This window comes from Cotesia typhae, unplaced genomic scaffold, assembly GCF_013202065.1.
Source record: "Cotesia typhae breed Kobodo isofemale line unplaced genomic scaffold, CoteBio_Ctyphae contig_83, whole genome shotgun sequence".
NCBI lineage: Eukaryota > Metazoa > Arthropoda > Insecta > Hymenoptera > Braconidae > Cotesia > Cotesia typhae.
This window is the reverse complement of record NW_027423769.1, coordinates 1,558,895-1,584,972: the sequence shown is the minus strand read 5'-3', so window position 1 is coordinate 1,584,972 and position 26,078 is coordinate 1,558,895. Positions and strand designations below refer to the sequence as shown.

Below are 26,078 nucleotides of genomic sequence, written 5' to 3'. Positions count from 1 at the left end.
AAAAGTATAATCAAAGTCTCGAATGAAATAATATTTAATCCTATTGTCTCTCAGTGACACTCAAGCTGAACAATAAAATTGTTATTTTATTTTATTTATTATTTTAACCGTTTTATTTATCTTCTTATTTTTTTCGTCTCGCCGAGCTGAGGATTATTTACGGGCACATAACCTGTAACTTCTTATGCAGCCCATAAATAATTAATTAGATTGATTCTGGTGATTGCATCCGTCGAGTGATGTTGACACAAAAAAAATAATCTATAAAAATTCAAGGAAGAAATTCATGATAAAAAATAATAAAAATAATAATAAAACAGTGTGTAATATATAATGTTTTTTTTTTTTTTTTTTTTTGTAAATCGGAAGCTGATGTTATATACAACTCGGAATTAATTATGTTCTCGTCATGGTTCAGGTCACGCCCTGTCGTTAAAACAACACCAAGAGAAGAAAAGACAAGAACAAGATGGTGGTTTTGTCATTCTAAGAATATTCCCTTGGTCATGTCTCTGTATAGATAGAATAAGGTATATACAATTTATTCCAGACAAACGGGTACCGGATGAACGTGCTTGGCGTGAAGTATCTAAGGGATATATTTCTCTCACACGCTACTGTCTTTACATTATATATTACACTATGTTTTGTCATTATCATTACATTACTATTAACATGCATTATTAATTTTTAAATCTTACCCGTCTCGTCTCATTCATTCTCATAAATTTATTCCTTCAAAATATTACACTGACCCGGTGATTTATAAACCCTCATCTTCATTGTCATTCTCATCTGTGATATAAACTAACCATTATTATTATATTAATAGTTTACTCACTGACTTTATAAAATTGTGTTCAACTCACCATTAAAGTTTTGGCCGTCATTTGACCAGTTTTTTATTTTTATTCAACCAATAATTTTGTTCCAAAAAATTATTTAAAAAAAATTGCAGTTTTAATTTTTTTTTGCAATCATTTATTTGTCACAAAAATTATTAAATATTTGTTAAATTAACTCAAGACATTAAAGTTAGCAGTCACGAAAATTTTTTAATTTTTTTTAACAAAAAATTTTGTCCCAAAAAATTATTTTTAAAAAATTTCACTGCGATTTTTGTTAATTTTTTTTGCCATAATTTATTTAATATAAAAATTCTTAAAATTTGATAAAAATCTGCTAAATTAATTCACGACATTAAAGTTAGCAGTCAGTTGACAATTTATTAATTTTTTTTAACAAATTTGTTCTAAAAAATTATTTTAAAAAAATTACTGTTTTAATTTTTTAAAATGTCAATTTTTATTCTAATTTTTTTTTTTGCCATAATTTATTTGTTAAAAAAAATTTTTAAATTTGATAAATATCTTCTAAATTGATCTTCATAAATAAATTAATTTTTATCTGTTAAACTCAACATGATCCTAAAATTGACATTTAATTACACGACTGATTAAATTTAAACCTCAGTTAATAATTTTTCCAAACCCAGATGCCCAGTTTATTTAATTGTGTGAAAATATTTATAGAAAATGATGATCGGTCAATCATTAGCCCGTATCTGGATGAGGGCGCAATTAAGTGGTCCTTTATTTTGAGCCGATCCGTGGGAGATGGGCGCCCGAAAGTCCTTAAAGCATGGGAAAAAACGGGCTGAAAAAATATTAAGAATAAGTGGAGTGTGTGTGTAGCCGAAACCGAAGACTTGCTCTTATGGGCACACAATACCAAGATGAGAGGTAGAAAAATACATACACACAGAAACACAAAATAGATGGACGGAGAAAATAAGAGAGAGAGAGATAGTAAGAAGGTGGTCGGCACATTGCGTGAAATATGTATAACCACAGCTGTGCGTGAGGGCCTGGCTCAGTATCCAGAATCCTCGATTCCCATTTTTTTCACCATAATCATTTTCTCCAGCATGGCACTTGTTTGGTAAACTAAGCTCAACCAAAGTTCTCACGTTCTTCTTTTAAATTTTCACATCACACACACTTAACAATGCCAAATTTGTGTACAAACCCCTTGTACAAATTGAAACAACATCAATATCACTTGACCAACACTTGTTTGCTATAAATTTAAAGGCGTTTCTTTTTTATTATTCATTATTTATTATATTATAATAATATAAATTTAAATTTATAAATATATAAATTTGAACAGACTTTTAAGCTATTGTCCAAAAAAAGCCGTTAGTTATTTTTTACGCGCACTTTTTCACGCGATCTGTCTTATTGAGAGCGGATAAGTTACTTGTTACCGTTAAAACGCGCCAAGAGCTTCTTCTTTCTGCCGCGGAGCGGCGCTTTGGCGGCAAAAACAGCAGTTTGATCGGTAACGCAGAAAGTTTTGAGTTTTATTTAAATTATTGCGCTGATATTTGATAATTTTAAGAATTTTCTATGACATTAAATTTAGCTGTCACTTTACAATTGTTTTAATTTTTTTTAACAAATAAATTATGGCAAAAAAAAATATTAAAAAAATTTACTTGTAGAAATTTAAAAAAATTAAAAAATAATTTTTCGGAACAAATTTGTTTGTTATATAAATTTAAAAAATTGTGAAGTGACAGCGGACTTTAATATTATTTAAGTTTTGCGCGTCGCAAAAAGTGGAATCAAACGAAACTGAAAAAATTAAAAAAAAAGTGATGATAATAATAATAATAAACAATAATAATGAAAGGCGTAAGAGTAGTAGTAGAAGAGAAGTTGAGAAACAACTTTTGTAGCCTCACATTAATTATATACTTGCCACATACAATGACCTCAATATACTTTGCAAATGTGGGATTATGCAAAATAATATTTTCATCCGAATTATCCTCAAAAATTGGATAACTTTGCTAATCTCGGCCCTTAAAAATGAAGATTTGAATTTTCTTCAGAAGAAATTTCGGCGCGAATGCGGAGCAAAAGGTAAAAACCGTTGATTTACAAAAGCGTAAACGAGTTTTTAGCGATCTTCTCCCACGGTGGAGCTCAGTGTCTTTGTATGTAACATAAGACTTGTTATTTAGAGGTTGACCGTTGAAGCCGGACGTAATGTTGGATTTTATGGACTCTTGTATCGGAGATCTCGTGTACGTCTCTTGTCTCTATTCGACCACCCGTTGGTTGATAGAAGTAACAGGTAGCAACAGGTTGTGACGTCAGAGAGGCGCCACGCGCACTATTTCAGCGTTGTTTCATTCATTCATTCATACAGCTCGCCGCGGGCACTAAGATAAGATAGTTTACTTATTTACAACATGGTGATTATGAATTATTATTTTATGATTGAGATACGCTTAATTGAGATCGTTACGGACATTGTAATCACCTTATCTTTTATTTAGTTTCTCTTCATTAGCTAACAAAGTACTTGATTAACGTTTTCACACAATCAAACTGCATGTTCGGGATCTATCTGATTGCGTGAAGAAAGTAAAGAAGAATAAAAGGTAGATTTTACCTTTTGCAATAAATTATCTGGACAGTTTTAATTCATCGGATTTTAAAACGCGAAATGAGCAGAGACTTTAACATTTTTGGATTTTATTTGATAAAATAATTATAGAAAATTATTTTTCAAAAATTACATTTATAGTTTTTTACAATTTCTACATATGGAATTTTTTTGTTTCTTGAAAAATTCTTAAAAATTATTTTTTAAACAATTAAATTATTTTTTTTTCATCTGTAGAAATTTTAAAAAATTCTAAAAAAAATTTTTCATATTTATTTTTTTAAATAAAATCAAAATATCTCTAAAAAAATTTCTATTAGAAAAAATTTTTGCTAGTACCTACAAAATATATCCACTATGATAAAAAATTATTTTAAATTCAAGTTAAAAGTATTTTTTATAATAACTGAAGTTTCTTCGGTAATTTAGAGTCCAAATTATTCTGCAAAAAAAAAAAAAAAAAAAAATTACAAATTACAAAATTCTAAAAACTTCCAACGATTTTACACCTACCTTAAATTAGGAACATCAAAAAAGGGTAAAGTGTTGCTCCTAATCCATATTCTTGAGAAAAAAAAAAAAAAAAAAAAAAAAAAAAAAAAATGAGGTACCTTATATAACAACCATGACGACATTTTTTTCTCTTCCACAGAACATCTTCTTCCATAATCCCAAGATTAAATTGAAACCTTCACCCTGAAAATAAACTTACAATCTATCAAAAAGTTACAACATCAAAAGCCGAAATAATTTCCAGTCGGACACTTAACCGTGTAATTTGAACTTTTTATGGGTATTATTATTAATAGCTCATCAATCCATTTTGGAAATAAATTGAGTAAAGTTTAATTTGGAAAGTGGATCTAGTATAGTTTTAGTCGAGGGGAGTTTACCCCACTCTTGGAGCAAGTAGCCACGCGAGTTCATTCATGAGATCGTGGGAACGCGTTCTCTTTTCCCCTCTCTCGTCTATCTGTTTTTATTAACCAGCTTACATTAATACAGCCGTTTCTCTAATACAACTCCTTAGCTCTTGTCTCCCACTACACCGATATTTTTTATTTTTCAGGCTGTCTTATTCCATTTAACCGCTTCTTTAATTTTATACCTGTTCGCCGTACATATATTTATATTTATATCCATATACTTACATCTCTCAATCTATATCTCAAACCTTTTACTCTTTCTTCATAACATCCCCCGGGTTTCATTCTTTGTTTGGCGCCTGGTACAGCGACTATCACTAGTTACGTCAGTGTATGTGTCGGAAGTCAACGAGCTTTGATGTCCGAATAATGGATATATAAATATTATTACAGTTCCGTAATAGTTTACTTGAAAAATAACTTCAAGTCCATAAAAGTATGTACATATGGTGAAACAGCTTCAAGATTTCTGCATCTTTGAACGCTACCGCCATCTCTGGAGGAACTTTCCAACCAGAAAATAGTACTTTGGCTCCAGATACCAGATCTAAAGATCTAAGATCACAAAATGGCTGGAGCTGAAGATACAAAATGAAACTGGCTGTTGGATGATATTTTAAACTCTTTATTGCACTACATCATAGATTATGGAGAAGAATTGGCAGGAACATAGAAACATAGGGAGCAACAAGTTGTATCGCTGGTAAGATTACTGAGATAATGGGTCTAGGATAATCGAGGAGAATTTATACCAGAGAAGTCTACTCGAGAGAGAAAATGAATAAAAAGATAAAGATGAAGAATAAGAATAATAAGAAGAAACTTGGGGTCCTCGCTCCCAACAAATTGCTGGGTTCATTCATCCTCGTGGATTATATACAGAAAAACTAGTTACACCAGCTTGTCGCTCCTACTCCTCTACTCTTTATCTTTGATTATAGCTCGAGGTAAGCTATTTTATATGCGATACTATTTTAGAGTTATTGTTTCAATTGTCAGACTTTATAAATTACTTCACGGTACTTCATTTTTCTTCCGAGCTTTAAGAAGTTTACAGGGGAATTTTTTGAAGCTAATTGATTCGTTTGAGGTTAGCTGGAGGAGTTGTTGAAGTTTTGAAGGATTGATTTTGTAATAAAGTCGAACAACTTCGGATTATTAAAGTTCCAAGGAATGAAGATTGAAATTTTATTATTGAAGTGGATTATCGAATTGCAAAAATTTAATCCAGAGGTTAAAGCTGAATGAAGAAATTTTTTTTGAAGAGGCTTTTTGATAAATTGATTCGAAAATTGAGATACAGATTGAATTTAAATTATAAGTTCTTTTTTTTTACTAATAATTAATTTTCTAGCTCCTGCAGATCTTCATTAAAATATCTATTTTTAATAAAATGGCGGCAAAAAATTTTTAGCCTTAAATTTTTTGTTCAATAGTTTTTGATAAATTTTGCTCGCAGAATTTTGAGAAAATGTGCACTATAAAAATAAAATTTAATAGAAATGATTTTTAAAAAATTGTAAGTATATTTTCTTAATTAATGACACTAATTTGTGGGAAAAGTATAAATTTAACAAAAAAATTTTATTAACAGATAATTGATCGAAATGGGTGTAGCAAGATTACACTTATAAAATAGAAGATAAAAATAAGAGTGCAGAAGATCGAGAGGGAATAAAAAGATAAAATAACAGAGGGATGCTACTGGTAGCGATTACCGGAGGCTGTTGGAAATTAAAATGTAATTATGGTCTATACGGTACTCAGGAAACACGATCGTTATTGGGAAATGCTCGTTGAATCTTCAGAGCGAAAGAAGAAAAAATCAAACCCATAGTTAGAGTCGAAGGATTTATTATTATTATTATTAGTTTTTTTTTTTTGATTATAAGAATAATTACAAGTTGTAATTAATTTTTGAAAAATGGCGATAAAAAGTTTGAGAATAAATCCTTAAAAAATAACTTTCTAGCAATAAAAACCGGAGTATTTGTGATTACGATGTAATTCATGTTCGGATAAAAATTTAAAGATAGGTATAATAGCAGCAAGAGACATAATTGCGAGTAAGTAATATCGCGGTTGAGTCGATCTTGAGGCTTGAGGCTTCAGGGCCAGTTTAACAGCAGCAGCAGCAGCAGCAGCAGCAGCAGCAGCAGCAGCAGTCCCTTTACTTAGACTCCATACATCTATAAATGTACCAACATATTTTCTTATACATTATACGCTCTTTATCTCGGCTCTGCTTTGTTGCGTTCTTTCATGCGCTACACAAGTATTTACGTATCATTTGCTCCAGTCTTTCTCCAGGGAGTTACAATTACAGTAACAAAAACATTAAAAAATTTTTTTTAATAAATTATATAATTATTTTTACAAGAATAATCGTTAAAATTTTTAATGATGCTGATTATACTTACTAAATCAGCAACCACTTCCGTTTTTTGCGGTCTTATCAAAACTTGTTACTGAATGCAGCTGATAAGCTTGATCTAACGTGGTTTATTCACATCCCGTGTAACTAAAGATGGCTTCTTTAGAAATCATTTTCAAAGTCCTGGAATTTTCCAACCTCACCACTCATTTATTCTTTAAACTGTCACATTTCTCATAACTTCTTTCCTTATCAATATCCTGAAAGATTCAGTGCGTTAAAATTCATTTCAACTCCTAACTAATTAATTAAATAAATTTTATAACTCAACAAGTGATAAAAAAGTGCTTTTAAATTGAATTATAAAAAAAAAAAAAAAAAAAAAACATAATTTACCTTGCCCAGGAATCGAACTCTGCATCTTTTGTTACAAGTTTCATGCCGTTACCGCTTCGCCATCCCACTTCAGGGTACCTACCAGCAATCAACTTGAAAAAAAAAAAAATCATACATAAATTACGGTAAATTCTCACGGTAATTCGCCTCTTTTAACAATTTCGATATATTTATTTATTATTACCGGGCAAATATATTTCCGTTCTTCTTATATCATTCGAACTTTCATATTGCGCAACTGTTTATTGCCAACGCCTCAATAAAAAGTGATATTTCAGTGACCTAAACAAACGTTTAAACATTTAAAAAATTAAATAAAGTTTGCTTATATTAATTAAAAAAAAAAAAAAAAAAAACTAGTCAGAGATAGTTATTTTTCATGTATAAAAATATTTTCTCAACATAGCCTTTGCGTTGATTAGTACCGAGTACCGGTGAAGATAAAACAAAACGACTAAATAAATAATTGATTCCACTCGGGAGCTCTAGGCATCGTTCAACTTTAAAGCATACCATGTAATGCGTAGGTATGTATATTCCACGATGTATAATACTTTAGTGCGTACTTGGGGCATAGCAATACAAGCCGAACTGGTTTTGCTGTAGGGAGAAGTGTAAGGTCATTGGGGAGGAAGTTAAGATAAACTTGTATATCAACTACGACGGGTTAAACTTTTTAGCTTACACATTTTAATTATTTTTTCTATACTAGAGGGAGTTTTAAATCGAAAAATCGAGCTATCGAGTGATACCTCAGGAGGAAAAGAAGATGATGATGATGATGAGGATGTGAGAGGCTCTATTAAGAGAGTAGACTAGATTAAAAAATGAAAAACAAAGTGATAGAAGAGATAGACTGAGATCGGTGAATGGATCCGGATGCGGATTCACAGTATAACTCACTCGTGTCATTGGTATCCGGCTTAGAGTCGTAAAATACGCTATTTTATACTGCTATACATTGCTGCTGCTGCTGCTGCTGGTTGATATATCGTGGGATACTAATTGATAGTACAATCGATAGATACTTGCTATTGTAAATTTAACATCTCAAGTACTTTCTTCTTACCGATCACCGATCAGAAGCCTCGCAGGAGGCGAATTAATCTTCGGTGTTGAAAGTCGCTTTCAACCGCTATATTCTTCCCGAAGAAATATATAAATAAATTTATCTTGGGTAAAATATAAATATAAATATCTAAATGCATGTGTTGATATTAATAATCCATAATTTATAGTCGTAAAAACCGGACAACTTATATTTATAATAAAAAATAATAAATAAACAAGTTACCGGAAATAAATGGATGGTGGATCTATATGTTTGTGTAGTTATATACTACACGGTTGGTTGTAGTAAGAGAATCTGTAGAACGCGATTGAAGAAATGAACTAAGCAGATGTTGCGTTACCCTCTTTTCTTCTTTCTTGCGAGTGAACGCCGATCCAAGAGAAAAATAAATGCTGAAACAAGTATAAAATAAGAGCAAGATCAAGACTCACTGATGAAGAAAGAGATAAAGGATGAGGAAGATGATGCCGAGGATGTAATGACCGAGAAGGAAGAATATATCGGGAACGGCAAGCTCAACTTATAAATAAATCTCGATCGCGTGGCCAGTATCCCCACTTAAACTGGTACACTCTTGGACGCGTTTTCTTCCTCCCTTCTCCAAGAGGCACCACGCGAACGTCGCGCGTATCCTTCAGCCGGTTGCACAGGTGCGCTATAAAACCTCAGTCGTATCTAACTAAACAATAAAAAGTTAGTTGGTAGTTTTTTTATTTATTTTTTTTTTCCTTTTTTTTTATTTATGGTGAAGAATATAGGATGATATTTTTTGAAGTTAGTTTTATTTTTATAGAGTATACTTCATGATTTTTAGGAAGAAATTTTAGATTAATTTTTTTTTAATTTTATTTAAGTATTAAAATAAAATTTTGGTTGAAAATGCTCTATCTCTAGATACATAATTAAGAAATTACCTAGTATCTTGTAAACTATTGACATTTTTAAAGATATAAGCTCATCCCGATGTTACACTCACCAAGACCTTTCATTTGAGTACCCACATCAATTTTTCATATATTTATATATATTACATATATGTATGTATGAAAAATATATAAAAATGCATGTGGGTACTCAAATAAAAGCTCTTACTGAGTGTAATATCAGGATGAGCTTATATCTTTAAAAATGTCAATATTTAAGTAAGTACAGTGCAATTTAATAAAGCAAAATTTTATTTATTTATAGTTCACAAGTCACAAAGTAACTGCAAGGTTGCTAGTTGTTTTTATTTTGATGTTTTTAATTTAAAAATTTTAACTTTTTACGCGGGAACTTAACAATAAAATAATTATTATTTACTGCTAATAATAATAATAATAATAATAATAATAATGACAAACTTGAATTTTCACATAATATATTTTAATGTTAAAACCACCTTGTCCAAGCTAGCAGGAGATTTAAATTCATTGTTTGAGGCTTTCTTAAAATATTGATAATCGGTATCAAGTGCATTTACTTGTTTTCTTATTTCTTGTTACGAGAAACAGGTTCGCGGTTGGTGTAGTCTGTAAACTCACCATATAGAAAGGGGGAAACTGGCCCCCTGTACCAATGCAAGTACCAAGGAGCAATCCAGCGAGCGGCTGGATGCAAGTAGCCTGAAAATAATAAAAAATAAAAAATGAATAACTAAAGATAAAAATATAAATATACAATCGAATTATAGTTGATATTACCCGGGGGCATGTAACTAACGGTGTATTGCTTTAAGTGTCGAGATCGCACGTTTATTCTCTCCCGTAACTCATCTTGCATTATATTCTTAAACATATAAATTTAGTCACTCACTGCAGTATCATAATGTGCATACAAAATCCAATAACTTATTTTCCAATTTATTTATTTTTTTTTTTCTTTAAGTTGTCAATCAAATCAAAGGATATTTTCTCGGTTTAATTACGATAAAAATCTTAGTTATGCAGGCTCAATTTAAATAATATTCACTGATCATGTTCATTTACTGGAAGTAAAGTCATCGCTTTAATTAAAAATATATATTATCGCTAATTAACGCGAGGAAGATATTTAATAAGAATATTTTTAAGTGAGTTATTTTTAAAAGTTGTTTCAGTTTTGTTTTTTATTCTTTAAAAAAATTACGGTCTATTTTTTTCTTCAAAGAAATTTTATTTAAAATAGATTTTTTTAATTAAAAAAATTCTTATAAAAAAACTGACTTTAGCCATGAAAAAATAAAAAAAACAATATTATTTAATAATTTAATAAAAATTTCTTCGTTTTAAATTTTCTTGAATATTTTCTTCGATAAAATTCAGAAAAAAAATATTTTTATACACAAATAAAAACAAAAAGTTGATACAATTGATTATTTTTCCGTCTCCTGATCTCTATTGAATTTGCGAAGAAAAGGGACTTCCGTGATTCGCGATCGGAAGTCGAATAAAAGTCCATCAACCCTACATAATTTCATTCTCGGACAACATTCTAAAAGTTTTTTCGCCCAATATACCTCACAAAATCGAATCTACCTTCGTAAAGACCGTCTGTAGAACTATAATCTTATCAGAACAGCAATTACTTCCTTAATGTTTTCATTTCTTTAAAAAGTCTCTTAAATAACAATTTTTATAATCATAATTGCTCTGATTTTTTAATTAAAATTCGTTCCTCTTCCGCTTATGCAAATAACTTTCACAGCTTTGGGGCTGATCTGGCCGCAAGATAATTCCGCGATTTGTAATTTTAAAAACTCCCAGAAGCTGGAGCTAAATTTCGGTTAGTAAGTTCGCATGAAAATAGGAGCTGGCAAGGATTAAATTTTTATGGAGGATATTTTACTGTTGTAACAACGCGTGGATCCGTGTTTGAGCCCGCGGCGGGTCAAAATAACTAAAATCAAAATTAAAATTGATAAAATATAAAATTAATTAATTTTTTTAAACTATTTAAAATTTCCACTTAATTTCAATTTAATTTTTTTTTTTATAGCTTAAAATATATTTTTTAACATAAATAATAAATAAAATAAAATATAAATACAAACACTGATAAAAAAAATTAATTTAATGCAAAAAAATATTTTTTTTTTTTAATTTTAAATAATTTTTTGCTTCAAAATTTTATCTCTTGAATTAATAATAGTATATTACACACCGAGGGAAGTAAAGTAAGAAATGTCTCAGATCACATGTAATTGTTGGCCGAGGCGAAGCCGAGGTCAACAAACATGTGATCTGAGGCTTTCTTATTTACTTCCCGAGGAGTGTATACTATTTTTTTCCCTGACGAAGGTGTAAAGCGGAAACTTTGTTTAGCGCAGCGGGGCTAAAGTTGACGCTTTACACCCGGAGGGGAAAAAAATATTTTCCATAAAATCATCGTCCATATTTTTGATAAAAACAAAAAAAAAAAAAATAAATAACTTTCTCAGGAAATTTTTCAGGCTGATGCGCTCCAAAGATAATTTTTTGAATTTTTTCTGGGAAAAAATGAGCTAACTTTACAATTAAAAAATACTTAAAATAAAAATAAAGAGCAACTAAATCACCTTAGCAATAGCTGTGGGGAAGGTGAAGGTAGCGCCAGCTTGTATTAGATTGGAAAGAGATTCTGCGGGAGGAGTTAGTTCTATCCAATCCACTTGAGATTCTCCTTCCGCAATTATTTTCTCTCTTTTCTCTTAACAATTATCTCCAGTAAAATGATCTCTTTGTTTGTCCTGAGGCATGTCCCGCCTGTGGCAAATCTTCACCACGCCTGGCTGACACCTACGCAAGGTCTCTCGGAACGACTCCTAGCCACTAACACCAACCCAACATTTAACATTTAACATCCTCATCACATTGCTGATATTTGTTGCCGCAATCTGCTACTGGCCATTGTTCTTAATTTTTATATAAACATTAAAAAATTATCTATAAAAATAATTCTATTTTTGGTAATTTTTTATCAAAAAATTTTTATTATCTTTTATTATTATTATTATTTAAAATAAAAAAAAAAAAAAAAAAAAAAAAAAGATGAGACCTGTACGTTGCGCGATGTGTAATGCTAATAACGAATAACGATTCGTGGTCGGCGAGCCGTGACACACTGACGTCACTGGTGTAACACTGAAGTATGTTCACTTTGACCTCGACGGTCTGCTGAGAATCATTTTAGTATCTGCTCTTGCGTTATAAATATTATCTTTATTAACTATATATTTAGATTTAAATAATACCACACTGATATTTATTTATTTATATATATATATATTTAAGTAACAAGTATTTATTATTTATTTCGAAATAATTAGATTACATGTGTCGTTAGATGTTGGAAAATATTTTAACAGAATTACACAAGTTTTTAGATTTTTATAAAAATAAATTTGTTGATTTAAAAAATATATTCTACTGAAAATTTTACTTTTGCTTTAAAATATTGTTTTTGAAGTAAAAATATAAATCAATGAGTTTTTTTTTAAATATAGACTTCAAAATTTAATACTTTGAAAATTTTTTAATTTTTATATAATTAAGAAATTACCTTGTATTCTGTGAAATATAGACATTTTTAAAGATATAAGCTCATCCCGACATTACACTCATCGAGAGCTTTCATTTAAATACCCACATCAATTTTTCATATATTTTATATATTTATATATATGTATATATGAAAAATATATAAAAAATGCATGTGGGTACTCAAATGAAAGCTTTTGATAAATGTAACATCGGGATGAGCTTGTATCTTTAAAAATGTCAATAGTTAAAAAATTATAGTGCAATTTAACAAAAGTCAATATTTAATAAAGCAAAATTTTATTTTAAAAAATCTTGAATGAAATTAATTTTTTTTTAATAGATTAAATAGATTAAATTATTATCTAAAAATTAACCAACCGATGGATTGTTTAAACCGTTTAGTCTCTTTGTTTCGTACAATGGCGGAGTCCACCAGAGGGAAAGAAAATATTAAGTTAAAAAAGGACGGTTGGTTGCTGATGAAAAAGAAAGAGGGATGATATGACGTAGATATGTATCACGCACAATGCAAAGGATCGTGGGAGCGTACTTATACAAGATCTCACGTCTGGCATTCCCGTCTAGGGGAATTAAAAACATTACGACGGTTCTCATTTTCTTTTTATTTTCATTTTTTCCCCTAAAATCTAATTTAAGCTCTATTTTTCCGTCCCCCGTTAAAAATTCTAAAACCTAAATATCGAATAAAAATAATAAGCAATTAAAAGCAGAGTTAACACAGAGAGTGTGTGAATCGAGAAAATTAAAAGACAGATGTTATAAGCTGAAAGCGGAGATCGGTGTGACTGAATAGAAAACGAGTATGAGGGTGCTCTTCAGCTTCAGTATCACACTTGTAATGATAGCCCAAGGGAAGCTTGTTAATTTTAGTCTAAATTACGTGTTTAATGCCTCTGGCTCTATTTCCCGTACAACTTTCTCATAGACAGAGGGTTTGTTTGCTCCGATTTAATCATCGGTTCTTCAGAACATCAATCGAGCAATCGGCAATTTGCTATTTGTTACTTTGCTACATTCGAGCTCAAAGTTGCGAGAGAAACAAAAAATTTGTCACTTTGATCAGGAATATTATCGAATTCGTATTTCAATTTTAATTCAACGCGTTTTAATGAAATCAGAGATTTTTTATTGATTTTATTCCTCCGGAGTGAATTTTTTTTTTGAATAAAAATAAAAAAATATTTTTTATTCATTAAAAAAATCAAAAAATACATTTTTAAAATTAATACAACCTTTTTTCATAGTTTAATAAAAAAAAAATTAATTTTGATGTTTAACAAAAATTCCATCAATTTTTTTTTTTTAATTTTACAATTTGAATTTTTTGATAAATTCTGTATAATAAATTATTTATTGAAAAATTTGTAAAATTCCTTTATAAAAGGTAGTTTCAAAAACATTCAAGTGATTAATTTTATTTAATTAAACAATGTTAATAATTTATTATTTTTTATCTTGAAAATAAAATAATCTTTATCAAATTTTTTGGAAAATAATTAATATTTAAAAACAAACTTGAAATAAATTATTAGTAATTTTGCATCTAAAATTTATTTCAGCAAATAAAAAATTAATTTAACTCAAAAAACTTGAATGTTTTTAAAATAAAAACCCAAATTTTTCATATTGTAAAGTTGAGATTTTTATTTATTTATTTTTTAAAGTCTTGGTTAATTTTATTGGACAATGTGGCGCACCCACTTTGGCGCATTACTTGATTCTTGGTCGACGTTACGGCGGGAGCACCCAACCGTGCTTCCACTTCTTGGCGCCCTCATACTCAGTCCCACCTGACTTCTCTTTCTCTCTTTACCTCTTTTGCTCCTCTCCTCTCTTCTCTATTACTCGCAAATCGCATATTCATACATAAATATATATATATATATATATATATATATATATATATATATATATATATATATATATATATATATATTTATATATATATATAGCCGCGAGTCCTTCTATTCTGTTTAACTTGTTATTGTCCACCCGCACCCGCTCCCCCTCCCGAATAAGTTAACGGAGCACTTTTGTTTACTCAACATGTCACAACTCGTAACTTATTATAATTTTACTTCTAATTTTTAGCTATTTTTACACTCCACAATAGTCTTTGCTAATTGTCATGTCGCGATTTTACGATTTTTTGTTCGGTCAATATAATATCAATAGTTTTTAGAATGGAATATTTAGTTTTGTAAGTTTTATATTTATGTTCATTCATTCTTTAGGAGTTAATTAGTGGTAGGATTGTAGTTTAATTAAATAATTGTTTGATTGTATGTAATATGTAATCATGATTTTTGTTATTTTGTTTCAGGTAAGTTTTACCTTTTTCATTGGTTGCTTCGTCATGCTTGCACCGTTTTTGTAAGTAATGATAATGGAATTAAATTTATTAATGAAACTTGGAGGAACATGTAATTTCATTTTTTTTTTTTTTTTTTTTTTTTTTTGGAGGGTTTAGTGTTTAATAATCTTTATTATTTTTTTTTTTAACTTCCCGCGTAAAAATTTTTAGTAATAGAAAATATTAAAATTTTTTTTGTCAAATTTTAATATAATAATAATAATAATAATAATAATAATAATAATCTTGTTATTAAACCGAAAAAATTTTTATTGGTTTAAAATAAATTTTACATGATTCAAGAATTTTTTTTTTTTGATTCAAATAAACTTTTTTTTCTGAGTAATTTTATAAAGAATTATTATTTGACATTTTAAATAATAAAAAAAAATTTTTTTTAGTCAAGATTATTATTATTATTATTTTTAAAAAATGTATTTTGACAATTTTTTTGTATAAAAATTTTTTTTTTGTTTTTTATATTTTTAAATTGGACTTAAAAATATTAATGATAAATTATTACTGATATTCTTTGAATTTTTCTGAATTTAAAATATTAAAACAATTTTTTTTATAAGCGTTATGATAATTTAAAATAAATATTTTAATATTTGACTAAATTCAAGAAAAAAATTTTTTTTCACCAAAAAAATTTCAAGAATCAAGGTAACAATATATTCTAACAATTGTCTCCCCATAAAATCACACAGTGAATATGTATATATATATATATATATATATATATATATATATATATATATATATATATATATATATATATATATATATATATATATATATATACGTATGCATCACATAAAAGTATGTTAGTGTCTATAATATAAGAGAAAAAACAACGTTGGTTAGTTTAGTTCGAGGTGTGCTCATGTAGATAAGCTCCGTTAATGACCGGACGCTTGTTCACCCAGCCAGAACTCGCGAACTCCCCTCGAGCCTCGATCCCACCTCCACCGCATCAATGTTTTTACCTCCAAAGTTATCCTATACTGTACATACCTATATAATACCGTTTGTAGTTACTCATATTACGTGCAAGAGAAACACCGAAGAATAAGAAAAGATGGACATATACAGACATATGTTATATATGTTGGTCACAAAATGATCAAAGTTGACAAAAGTCTTCTTGATTCTTTGTCTCATTGTTACCCGGCTTTTTCAAATTTATATTTTTTCTCTTAATTATTTCTCTTAACCTTTTTTTTTATTTTATACTTTTATTCCGTCTCTTTGTCATGTAATCAGGACAATTGTTGCTTGAAAGTATTAAAGTGAAAAGTATATACAATAGTACTTTTATTTTTGAGGCTTTAGTTTAGTTGGAAAGCTTAAATTTTTTAATGAAACTCAAAAAAAAAAAAATAATTTTTTATTTAATAATTTTTATTTTTTCAAATTTCCCGCGCAAAAAATTCAAAATTTTTTTTTCATAAAATAACAATAATAATTTTAGATTTGATTAAAAAAATTACAAAAATATATTTTAAATAATTATTTAATTAAAAAAAAATAAAAAATACAGTCCCAAGTCATGAATACTGAATTATTTATAATGTTTTGATAAATATAGATCAATTGTCAACAAAGACAATGAGCTACTAGATAACTATGTCCAAGTAATATAATAATAATGCAAGTAATGTGTTCATGCAGAGTGAAGAAAACGATAGATAAGAAGAGAGAATGTAAAAAAGAACCGGGGAGAGACCTCTTTTTCAAGCTTTATGCCTCGGTAACTTCACCGTCGTTTTCTTCGACGGCAAAAGTCCGTTACGTAATAATGAATCCGTTGCAGATGCTTTCATGATCGACGCTATGATTTCTCAAGTTTAAAAAATTACGATAAATAATAAAGATGGGTCAATTAGCATAGATTTTTGACCTACTCCGCTGTGGCCCTCTAATAAAATATTTGTTAAAAAAATTTTTTATTATTATTAATAAAAATTTCAAAATCAAAATTTTTGATTAATGGTGAAAAATTTTCATTTATAATTAAGAACATTATCATTGTCTTCGCTGAATAAGATGTAAAATATTACAAACACGTCTGAAGACCGATAGCGATGGCTCCGGAAGCGAGCAGTTGTCTGACAATAATGTACTCGAGTACGAAGCAACTTGTGAATGGCTTCCGGACTTTATTTAATATTATATATAAATATCGTAAGTGAAGAAAGAGGAGAGCCAAGCTTAAGTATATCAGGAATCAAGAGATTCTCCCTTTATTAGTAGCTCTTATCGCGAGGATAGTAGGACACTATGGTTTACTAGTCTAATAGTTACATACTTTTATTTATTTTTTTTTTTTAGGATAACTTTATTTTTATTCTATTAAATAATTACCTCATTTTTACTTTCTTTGCATTGCATTAGCTTAGTTTCAGTCTAATTATTTTATCGCTGTTGCGTATTTTTATTGCTAATTGCGCGCGATTTTTAATCGTTAAATAGGTTAACCCAACCAATAAATCGATGGTTTAGATTGTTATTGTTATTAATTATTATCTTCAATAGTTTTAAAATTTATTAATGAAATTAGTGATATTTAAAAAAATTTCTGAAAAATTATTAAAAACAAATAATAATAAATTTTGTTAAATTGCACTGTACTTACTTAAATATTGGCGTTTTTAAAGATATAAGCTCATCCGGATGTTACACTCATCGAGAGCTTTCATTTGAGTACCCACATGCATTTTTATATATTTTTTATATATACATATATGTAAATATATAAAATATATGAAAAATTGATGTGGGTACTCAAATGAAAGGTCTCGATGAGTGTAACATCCGGATGAGCTTATATCTTTAAAAATGTCAATATTTCACAAGATACAAGGTAATTTTTTTTATATGTATCTAGAGATAGAGCATTTTCAAATGTAGCCTAAATACTTATCATCATAAATTGACTATTCTCTTAATAATATAGATAATGATAATAAAGTAATTTTAGTCAAGATTATTATAATTTTTTTAAAAATTAAATTGTCATAAAAAATCCAATAACTTTTCAAAAAAAATTCCCTTAGATCGTAATATTGATATTATTTCACTTTGTCATTAAAAAAACGTATTTTCCATCTGTAATAACCATAAAATTCAGTAAGTGAAGTGACTAATCATAATTTCTTGCTAGTTGAACAAATCCGAGGCGACAAAAGTTGTGATAAAATAAACTAAAAGTAAAAATGAGTATATTTTCTCATATAAATTTAGTTTGCGGTATTTTTGTTGTTGGTTTTGTTGGTCTATCCTTCAGCCACTTCCGTTAGCCCTCTCAAGCTGAATCCTCGGGGCTTCCGGTGGTCTTACTACACTTACTACGGAACGTGTTTCTTCCCCTTCCTCAGTCCTTCCGGTCCTTTCTATCACTCTCTCAGTGTCCTTTACTCTTTTCTCTTTGATCTACTTCTTTATCTTGTAATTACTTATTTATAATTATTATTACAATAATGACCCTTTTAAATAAAACATTTAAATAAAACCCGGAGCAATTATCATCCGCAGAATCAACCGAAAATTTACTTTAAGAGATACGTAACAGGCAGCGTGAGAATAACCTGTACCGAGATAATTTTACCTGTAGGCGCCACTTCCTCTTTTATTTATACACATCACTTCTTCTTCGATTCTTGCTCGGTCACTCTTAACTTCCGGTGACCTCGTAAAATCGGTTGTGGCACTGAACTTCCTCTAAGTAGAAAGAAGAAAGAAGAAACTTTTTTTAAAAATATTCATTTTATATTTTATATTTAATAGCAAGTAAATATTTTTATTTTATCACAACCAACCTGTTCTGTCGGATGCAATAGGCAAACATAGATAAATATTTTATAAATTCATTATTTATTTTTTTTTATTACAGTAGTATATCGATGTGATATATGTTAAGGATATCGGGAAATCCCGTTAGGCTTGTATGCTAATATCGGTTCATTAAGACGACAGCTAATTACAAGCTATTCATTCGGTAAATTATCATGATCGATTGATCGATCAATTACCGGCCAGTAGGGCCAGATCAATCAAATGTTTACCTTTTTATAAATTTACCAGATAATAATCGTTAAAATACTAATTTCTGTTATTTTATTATTATTATTTTGTCTTTTTTTTTTCCCGCGTAAAAGATTTAAATTTATCAAGTAATAAAAACATTAATACTTTTATTTTATAAAATAATAATAATAATAATATTAGCTGCAAGTTTGTCTTTAATTAATAAAAATTGTTTTGATATTTATAAAAAATTTAAACAATTTTTTAAAATGACAAATTTGATTAAAAATCCCTCAAAAATATTATTATATTTAATTTTTTAATAGTCAATTTATGATGTTAAGATGATAAGTATTTAAGCTGCATTCGAAAATTTTTTATCTTGTGAAATATTATTTATTTATAGTTCACAAATCGAATAGTGACCGAAAGGTTGTTAGTTATTATTTTTATCTGAATCAAGAGTAAGAAACTTTTTATAGTAATAAATATAAAGTAATCAACGTCGATTTATAACTTTAAATTTGCATAAATTTATATTTTATTGAAAAATTTCAACCTCAGGTAGTGACTCAAACTCTCTTCGTGGGAGTGTTTCCATCAAATATTTGTTTGTTGTGAAATATTAACAAAAAATACATTTTTTCTCTACGATTAAATTTTCTATAATGGAATAAAATTTTTTCAAAATCGATCCAAGATACCTTCCCAAAAAAACTCTAAAATCTACTTCTCTAAAATAAATCATCCATCCTTCTATTTTGGATATATATATAATATAAATTTGAACTTGATGAATGAACTAAAGCGTACTCGAAAAATTCATTAATAAAAAGGGAATCCTCGAAACACAAAAAGTATCGGATTTATTGGTAAAGCATAAGATTGTTGAGTGTCATGAATGAACTTGTTCTCTCCTCGCTATAGTAGAAGCATCCACACACTTACGTCGACATATGAGCAAGTACGAATAGTATAGAAGCGGATGTCGGTCGCGGCATGGCCACAAAGAGCTAAGCGGTCCTGTACGCCTGGCGTATACCATACATTACACCAAACAACACAACTACACCCAATGTGCTTCACACACACACACACGCCCGGAGAGTAGAAAGACAGGTGCGGTGTTGCGCATGTGCGTGAATCGTCGAGAGAGTATTCATTCATAAAACCGACACTGAATATACACATATATCCAATAATAACAACAATAATAATATGGTACAAGTAGGAGAACCTTAGTTGAGCGTTACTTCAGATCTCTTCCCCTCCAGTCCTTTTAAAACACACATTTCTCCTCTCCCTTCCCTTCCCAATAAGCTGTATGTCTCTCCTCTCCCTCCCCTTTCCTCTGGTTCTTTCAGAGTCTGAGATGGTTAACTTTAACGTCCAACCAAGCACTTTAGTTTGTATTTTAGTTCGCTTCACCACACGCGCTGCCGCGCTACCCGACCTTCGGCCAGCTTTCTCAAAAATCTCATTCAAATTTAAAAAAACATTTTTTTAAAAAAATTTCAATTTCCCGCGAAAACTAAGCGCAATTTTTTATTTTGATTTCTTCTTTTCTTCCGAGCTTGTGTCAGTGCAAAATCAACTTCCGGTTGGTTTTAATGTTTACAAGTGCCAATATATCACTGGAGTGAAGTTACAAGTGCCAATATACAACATTACGCGTTTATTTGTGCCCCCTCTCCAAAAAAAATCACCCCCCTCCATTTTATATACTTCTTGGGTGAAAAATCCGATGTAAACAACACTAATAAAGAGTTTTAGTGGTGCGGCTACACTACAGATGGTGTTACAGAGTGGGGGTGGGGGTTTGGGGGGCGCTGTTTGACACTCGAGGAGTTATTTCGTATTTTGGTCGTTTGGTCATTTAGACTTTAGCTATTACGCAAGCAAACCAGTACTGAGGAAAGAAGAAATGGAAATAGAACGGATTTTATGAATTGATAGCTAACACATGCTTCCGGATTATAATTTTAATAATTATTATTGTTATTGAAATATTGGGAAGAAATAATTTTTAAAATGATTTAAAATCAAAATTTTTAAAAGAATAGTTTAAATTTGAACTATTTATATTTTGACAGCTTGCAAAGAAATAATTTCGACGCAATATGGGATAAATAAATAAATACGCTCCTGACACATGTTTAGTTGAATTGTTATTATGGACGGTAGTTTATTATGAGACGTTTGTAACGTGAATCGTTGATTGAAATAATTAAATGTTTAGGGGGATTTAAATAAGTTTGTTGTCAGCGGTTGCTAGATTTTTATTTAAATAAATACAAAAAATAGTTAACTGATGTACGTCGACTACGGAGGCGACACGCAACACGTCGGAATGGGAATCAAGGCCATGAAATCTTTCAATAGGCCAAGAGGTAAACTTATAACTCACTTTTTTTTATCTTTTAGGTGGTTTTAAGTGGAAGTTTTTTTAGATTTTGAAGAAATTTAAGACACTGGCAATAATATAATTGCAGAGTTGTTTAAATTTTTGGGGAAAAAATTGGAGTTGGAAATTTAACCTTGTTTAAAAAATAGAAAATTTTGAAATTAAAAATTTAATTAGATATGGAAATTAAAGCTTATTTAATGGGCTTTCAGATGCATTTTGTAGAAATTTGATAACTCATCGCATTCAAAAGTTATTTAGAAAAAATCCATCAAAAGTCTGATATTTTACATCATTTTATGAAATTTTTCAAGAGTGACATTAAATAGGCGGAAAACTAAAAAATTTTTGATAAAAAAAAATTAATTAGATATGGAAATTGAAGCTTATTTAATGACCTTTCAGATGCATTTTACAGAAATTTAATAAGTTATCGCATTTAAAAGTTATTTAGAAAAGAATCATCAAAAGTCTGTCTAATATTTAGCATTTTCCAAATAATTAAGAATTTATCTAATTATTATCATTATTTCTAACACTATTCGGTTTGTTTTCGAATTTGACCTCCAAAACCTTCCAAAAGATAACTCTACTAAATTTTCTTTCACAATTTTGGACGATATCATTACAACAAGCCTCCCAAAAGACAAATACGTAAATAATAATTTCGAACGGAGTGTATTTTTGGACCCAACTCAGCAAGCACAGTTGAAATTTTCCAAAGGACAGTTTAAAAAGTAAAATTTCTAGAAAATCTCTTAATAATACAATAATTCACAGAATTAAATCACAATGTTGATGATATAAATCGGGATCAATATTCCTAGGAGCGGGTAGTTATGAAAATACGCGGTAAATATAACTTTATTCGATTATTAGATGGATTTCCGGGGGCGATTCAATGCTTGTCGCATTTTATTAACCCAAGCTGCTCGTCAACGTCGTGTGCATGGTTAGACTTTTATTTTTACGTTTGGATAAAATTAGGGCGCACAAGAAACAAGAACGATGCACGTGCAGCGCTGAAAAACTTATAATATACATATTTATATCTATATATACATATACTATATAGTATTTAGTATATACTATTGCCATTCCGTGAAAATTAAGTATCAACTCATGGAATTCACTATTTGTGCACCGCATGTGTGTCAATTATAAGAATTTTGATATTTTTTTTTATTTGTCAAATTAAGCGGCCCTAGAACAAGTGTTTTTTAAGGATTTACTGTGCAAAATCACTTTTCCTACAATATTCTTTAATTTTTGAATACTTTTTGAGTTCTTTTAAGTATTCTCTACACAGAAAAAAAAAATTCTTGAACCAAAAAAATTATAACGAAGACTGAAGTCATTTTGGAGCAAGAAGAAATTTTCTTGGCTTAAAATGTATACGAATAAATTTTTTTAATAGTCCTTACAGAGAAACTTTTATTAATTTCAGTAAATTTTGCTTAATTCAAGAATTTTTCGTCTTATTTCAAAATTAATTTCTTGGTTCAACAATTTTCCTCTTGATTCAAGTTAATTTTTTTTTTCAGTGTAAAGGCCGTAAGTTTAATTAAAAAGATAAAATTCATTTTTTAAATGAAAAAAAAATTTTTTCAAAATTACGAAAGATAATTTTTGTAAATATTGATATTGATTTTGATTCTGCACAACTTAAATAAGATTTTAAATAATTAAATATTGAAAAAAAAATTAATTTGACTGAAGAAAAAAATTCTTGAATCAAGAAAAATTATTTTACTTGAAAAAAAAAGACAATAAAAATTCTCCAAAATGAATTTTTTGGATCGGAAACTTTTTTTTTAAACGTAATTAATACATTGTATATTTCCATTAAAATCTTAGTACCGCTGGTTCGATAAATTAGCTTTAACTATAACAACAATTGGTTCAATCGGGTCGTGTGCAATTTTTAATATTTACATAGGTCAAATTATAGGTATATGTATTCGACCGTAAAACAATACTCTATTCATTGTAATCATGTTCTCTATTATTGCCAATACGCAATTTTAAGTCGCTAAACTTATCATTTTAAAATGGCTTTAATGTCAACAGAAAAAAAAACAACCATTTTTATTAACCTACTTTTTAGTATTATTAGTTTTCATTCATTTCTTCTCATTATCTGAAATTGCTCTTCATTTTTAATCACACAATTTTCCAGCTTTTATTTGCATTATAATTATAATCAAATTCAAACTTCCTCTGAGATGAAACTCATATTGAATGTTGAATTTTTTTTTTTTTTTTTTTAACGTTAGGTCATAAATTTAAAAATTTTTGATGAATAAAATTCTTTGAATTGTAAATTTTTTTTTTGTTGAAGAAATAGAAGATATATCAGAAAGAGATTTAAATTCGACTGAAGCGTTAGTGTTTAAAAAAGAATCATGTTACTGTAGTCCAATTGGGGTGGACTTTTAACCCTAATAATCTATACAGAAGCTATTAAAAATAGGTTCTTTTTTAATCAATATCTAAGAAGCTTAAAAAATGCCCCGTAATATATTTTAAAACCTATTCTGCTTATTAGAACATCTAATCCTTAATCAGCTTAATAATAGTAGTCAGAAGTGGAAAATGTGTAGAGAAAGAAAAATAGTAATTTTTATTATTGAAGAAAATTAAAATTCAATTTTTTTTTTTTTTTTTTTTTTTTTTTTCAAAATTTGTAAAAATGGGTTTAATTTGTAAATTTATGATTTAAGAGAAAAATGGGACAAAAGTTGCAGAGAATTTAATTTTAAATAATTTTTGTATCATAAAAAATTTTTTTAAGGTCAATATTTCAAGATATAGTTATTTTTTTATAAAATTTACAATTTAAAATTTTCATAAGCGGATTTTTAAAAAAATAGATTATAGTTTTTAAAGTTTTGATTTTAGAAAAAAATTGTAAAGAGTTAAATTTTGATCAATATTTGTCTCAGAAAATTTTTATAAGTTCAGTATTTTGGACGCTATAACTATTTTTTGTCCAAGTTAATTTTTTCACGTAATTCAAGATGATTAAAGTCCCCAAAGTAATTTTTTTTTTTAAATTGAAATTAATTTTTTTCTTCGGTGTTTTGGCTTGGTAAAACAATAAAATAATAATCTGTAAGTAAGAGCAAGATATAATATCATAAAAATGTTTGCTGGCAAGATGGAACACACGGCAACAATCAAAACGTGACTTGTAATCAAATGAAACTAGCTTGGTCTGTCAGAGGATTCCCAAGAGGTTGCCGGCACTGCATCAACAAAGTCCTCATACTTATACTCGGTTGTGGTATGGCCCGTGCTAAGGTAGAACACGCCTTCCATAACAATTGTCGACATTCTTACAGCTCAGGGAATCGAGTTTACCAATCTCGGTGGCAGTTCGACACCATTTTATTTAAATATATATTCATCATTTATTTATCATTTGTACAATACTCGGAAGTCGTGTTTATTCAGTTGGCTGATGGCTGATGATGCACTGGTTGTTATCACCAACTGTAACAACCGATACAAACTGATAGAAAAGAACAAGAAAGGCTACCAGCTATGACAATTATGACTAACTAACTGAAAAATGATAATTGGTTCAGTATCATTATCTCGGCGATTTTATCGGCCTAGTGATGGATCATTCTGACCACAAATATGTATTCTTACCACGCCTCTACTCTTGCTAAGGACAAACTAACATGTGTTGGTGTTATTTTATTTATTATATTCCCTGTGGTGGTTACTACAGACACCATAATGCAAGATATAACAAATAACACAATCTCTTGGATTGTAGCTCAGGAAGTCGTGGCATTATCACAACAGCACACTCGGACTGAGTATCTCGCTGAAACACGCATTTTACGATTACTTTATACGAGTTACCAGCAAATCAAATATATTAACTGTATTATTTATTCCCGCTTTTTTATAAAGATAATTAGAAAGTGTTATTATTATTATTATTTAGGCTATAAAAACAGCCATTTTGAATTATTAATAATAATAATAATCATTTAATATTTAGTTGAGAATTTTTTATTATTTAATTTAAACATATAGTTTTCTTCTTTGTTAGGATTTTTTCAAAATTTTAACTAAAATATTGAAACTATAATAAAATTGATAAATCTTTTTTATAAAAAATTAAATTATCTATAAAAAAAAACTTTCTTATGATTTTTTTATATTTAACCAAAAATTTTAATTTAAAAATCTAAACAAGGGATTTCTTGATTTTTTGGATATTTTGACGAAAATATTTTTATTTTAGGATCTTAGCTCAAAAAAATTATTGATATTGTTATTATTATTATTATTATTATTATTTCAATACTTGATTAAGTTAAAAGCTTTTAAATTTATTTAAAAGCTAATTTAATTCGGTATTACCGCTAATGTACTTAACTACAAAAGTTAATAACTACCTTGAGTGATTTTTTTTTTAATCAAATTTTTTTTGCTCCTTTTTTATAATCGGAACAAAGAGATCCTGAATATTTAAATCTTTAAATGGCAGTTTCTTAAATTATTTAACTGTTTAATCTTAATTAAAAGTGATTTAAAATGAAGAAA

General features: G+C 28.7%; 2 protein-coding genes across 19 annotated transcripts in view; one reads left to right on the top strand and one right to left on the bottom strand.

The window, feature by feature from the left end:
• Window positions 1-26,078, top strand: part of Pnt (ETS transcription factor pointed) — a 58,427-nt gene that overhangs the window by 9,500 nt on the left and 22,849 nt on the right. Inside the window, exon 1 of one of the 4 annotated variants that reach the window (XM_074251747.1) lies at window positions 20,460-21,498. The exons of the other annotated variants lie outside the window; for them this stretch is intronic. Coding sequence (XP_074107848.1) covers window positions 21,420-21,498 — 79 coding nt within the window. The 5' untranslated portion in view covers window positions 20,460-21,419. Of the gene's footprint in view, window positions 1-20,459; window positions 21,499-26,078 lie in introns of those variants that run through there. 4 annotated transcript variants of the gene reach the window in all.
• On the bottom strand, window positions 6,001-20,315 carry LOC141533074 (uncharacterized). 15 transcript variants are annotated; one of them, XM_074251752.1, is made up of 9 exons: window positions 19,668-20,025; window positions 11,742-12,077; window positions 9,910-9,994; window positions 9,751-9,831; window positions 8,450-8,619; window positions 7,340-7,437; window positions 7,156-7,247; window positions 6,806-7,019; window positions 6,042-6,574 (listed from the first exon to the last, which is right to left on the bottom strand). In XM_074251752.1, exons 3-5 carry the CDS (start codon window positions 9,986-9,988, stop codon window positions 8,564-8,566), a joined length of 216 nt encoding a protein of 71 aa, XP_074107853.1. In that variant the 5' UTR covers window positions 9,989-9,994; window positions 11,742-12,077; window positions 19,668-20,025; the 3' UTR covers window positions 6,042-6,574; window positions 6,806-7,019; window positions 7,156-7,247; window positions 7,340-7,437; window positions 8,450-8,563. The 15 variants fall into 15 exon arrangements, 6 of the variants coding, with proteins under 6 accessions (XP_074107851.1, XP_074107853.1, XP_074107854.1 ...); XM_074251753.1 differs by lacking the exon at window positions 19,668-20,025 and adding an exon at window positions 13,084-13,840; XR_012480174.1 differs by lacking the exons at window positions 9,910-9,994; window positions 19,668-20,025 and adding an exon at window positions 20,057-20,071 and having other exon boundaries at window positions 6,050-6,574; window positions 8,450-8,906.

What these genes read in the sequence shown, in the direction of transcription:
- LOC141533074 (XM_074251750.1), bottom strand. Translation starts at nt 20,299, where the DNA reads ATGTGTATATTCAGTGTCGGTTTTATGAATGAATACTCTCTCGACGAT. An exon ending in GTACTTGCTCATATGTCGAC is followed by an intron (nt 9,832 to 20,056) that starts GTAAGTGTGTGG and finishes TATTATTTTCAG; the next exon opens with GCTACTTGCATCCAGCCGCT. An exon ending in AGTTTCCCCCTTTCTATATG is followed by an intron (nt 8,620 to 9,750) that starts GTGAGTTTACAG and finishes TACTTGTTTCAG; the next exon opens with CATTTATTTTTCTCTTGGAT.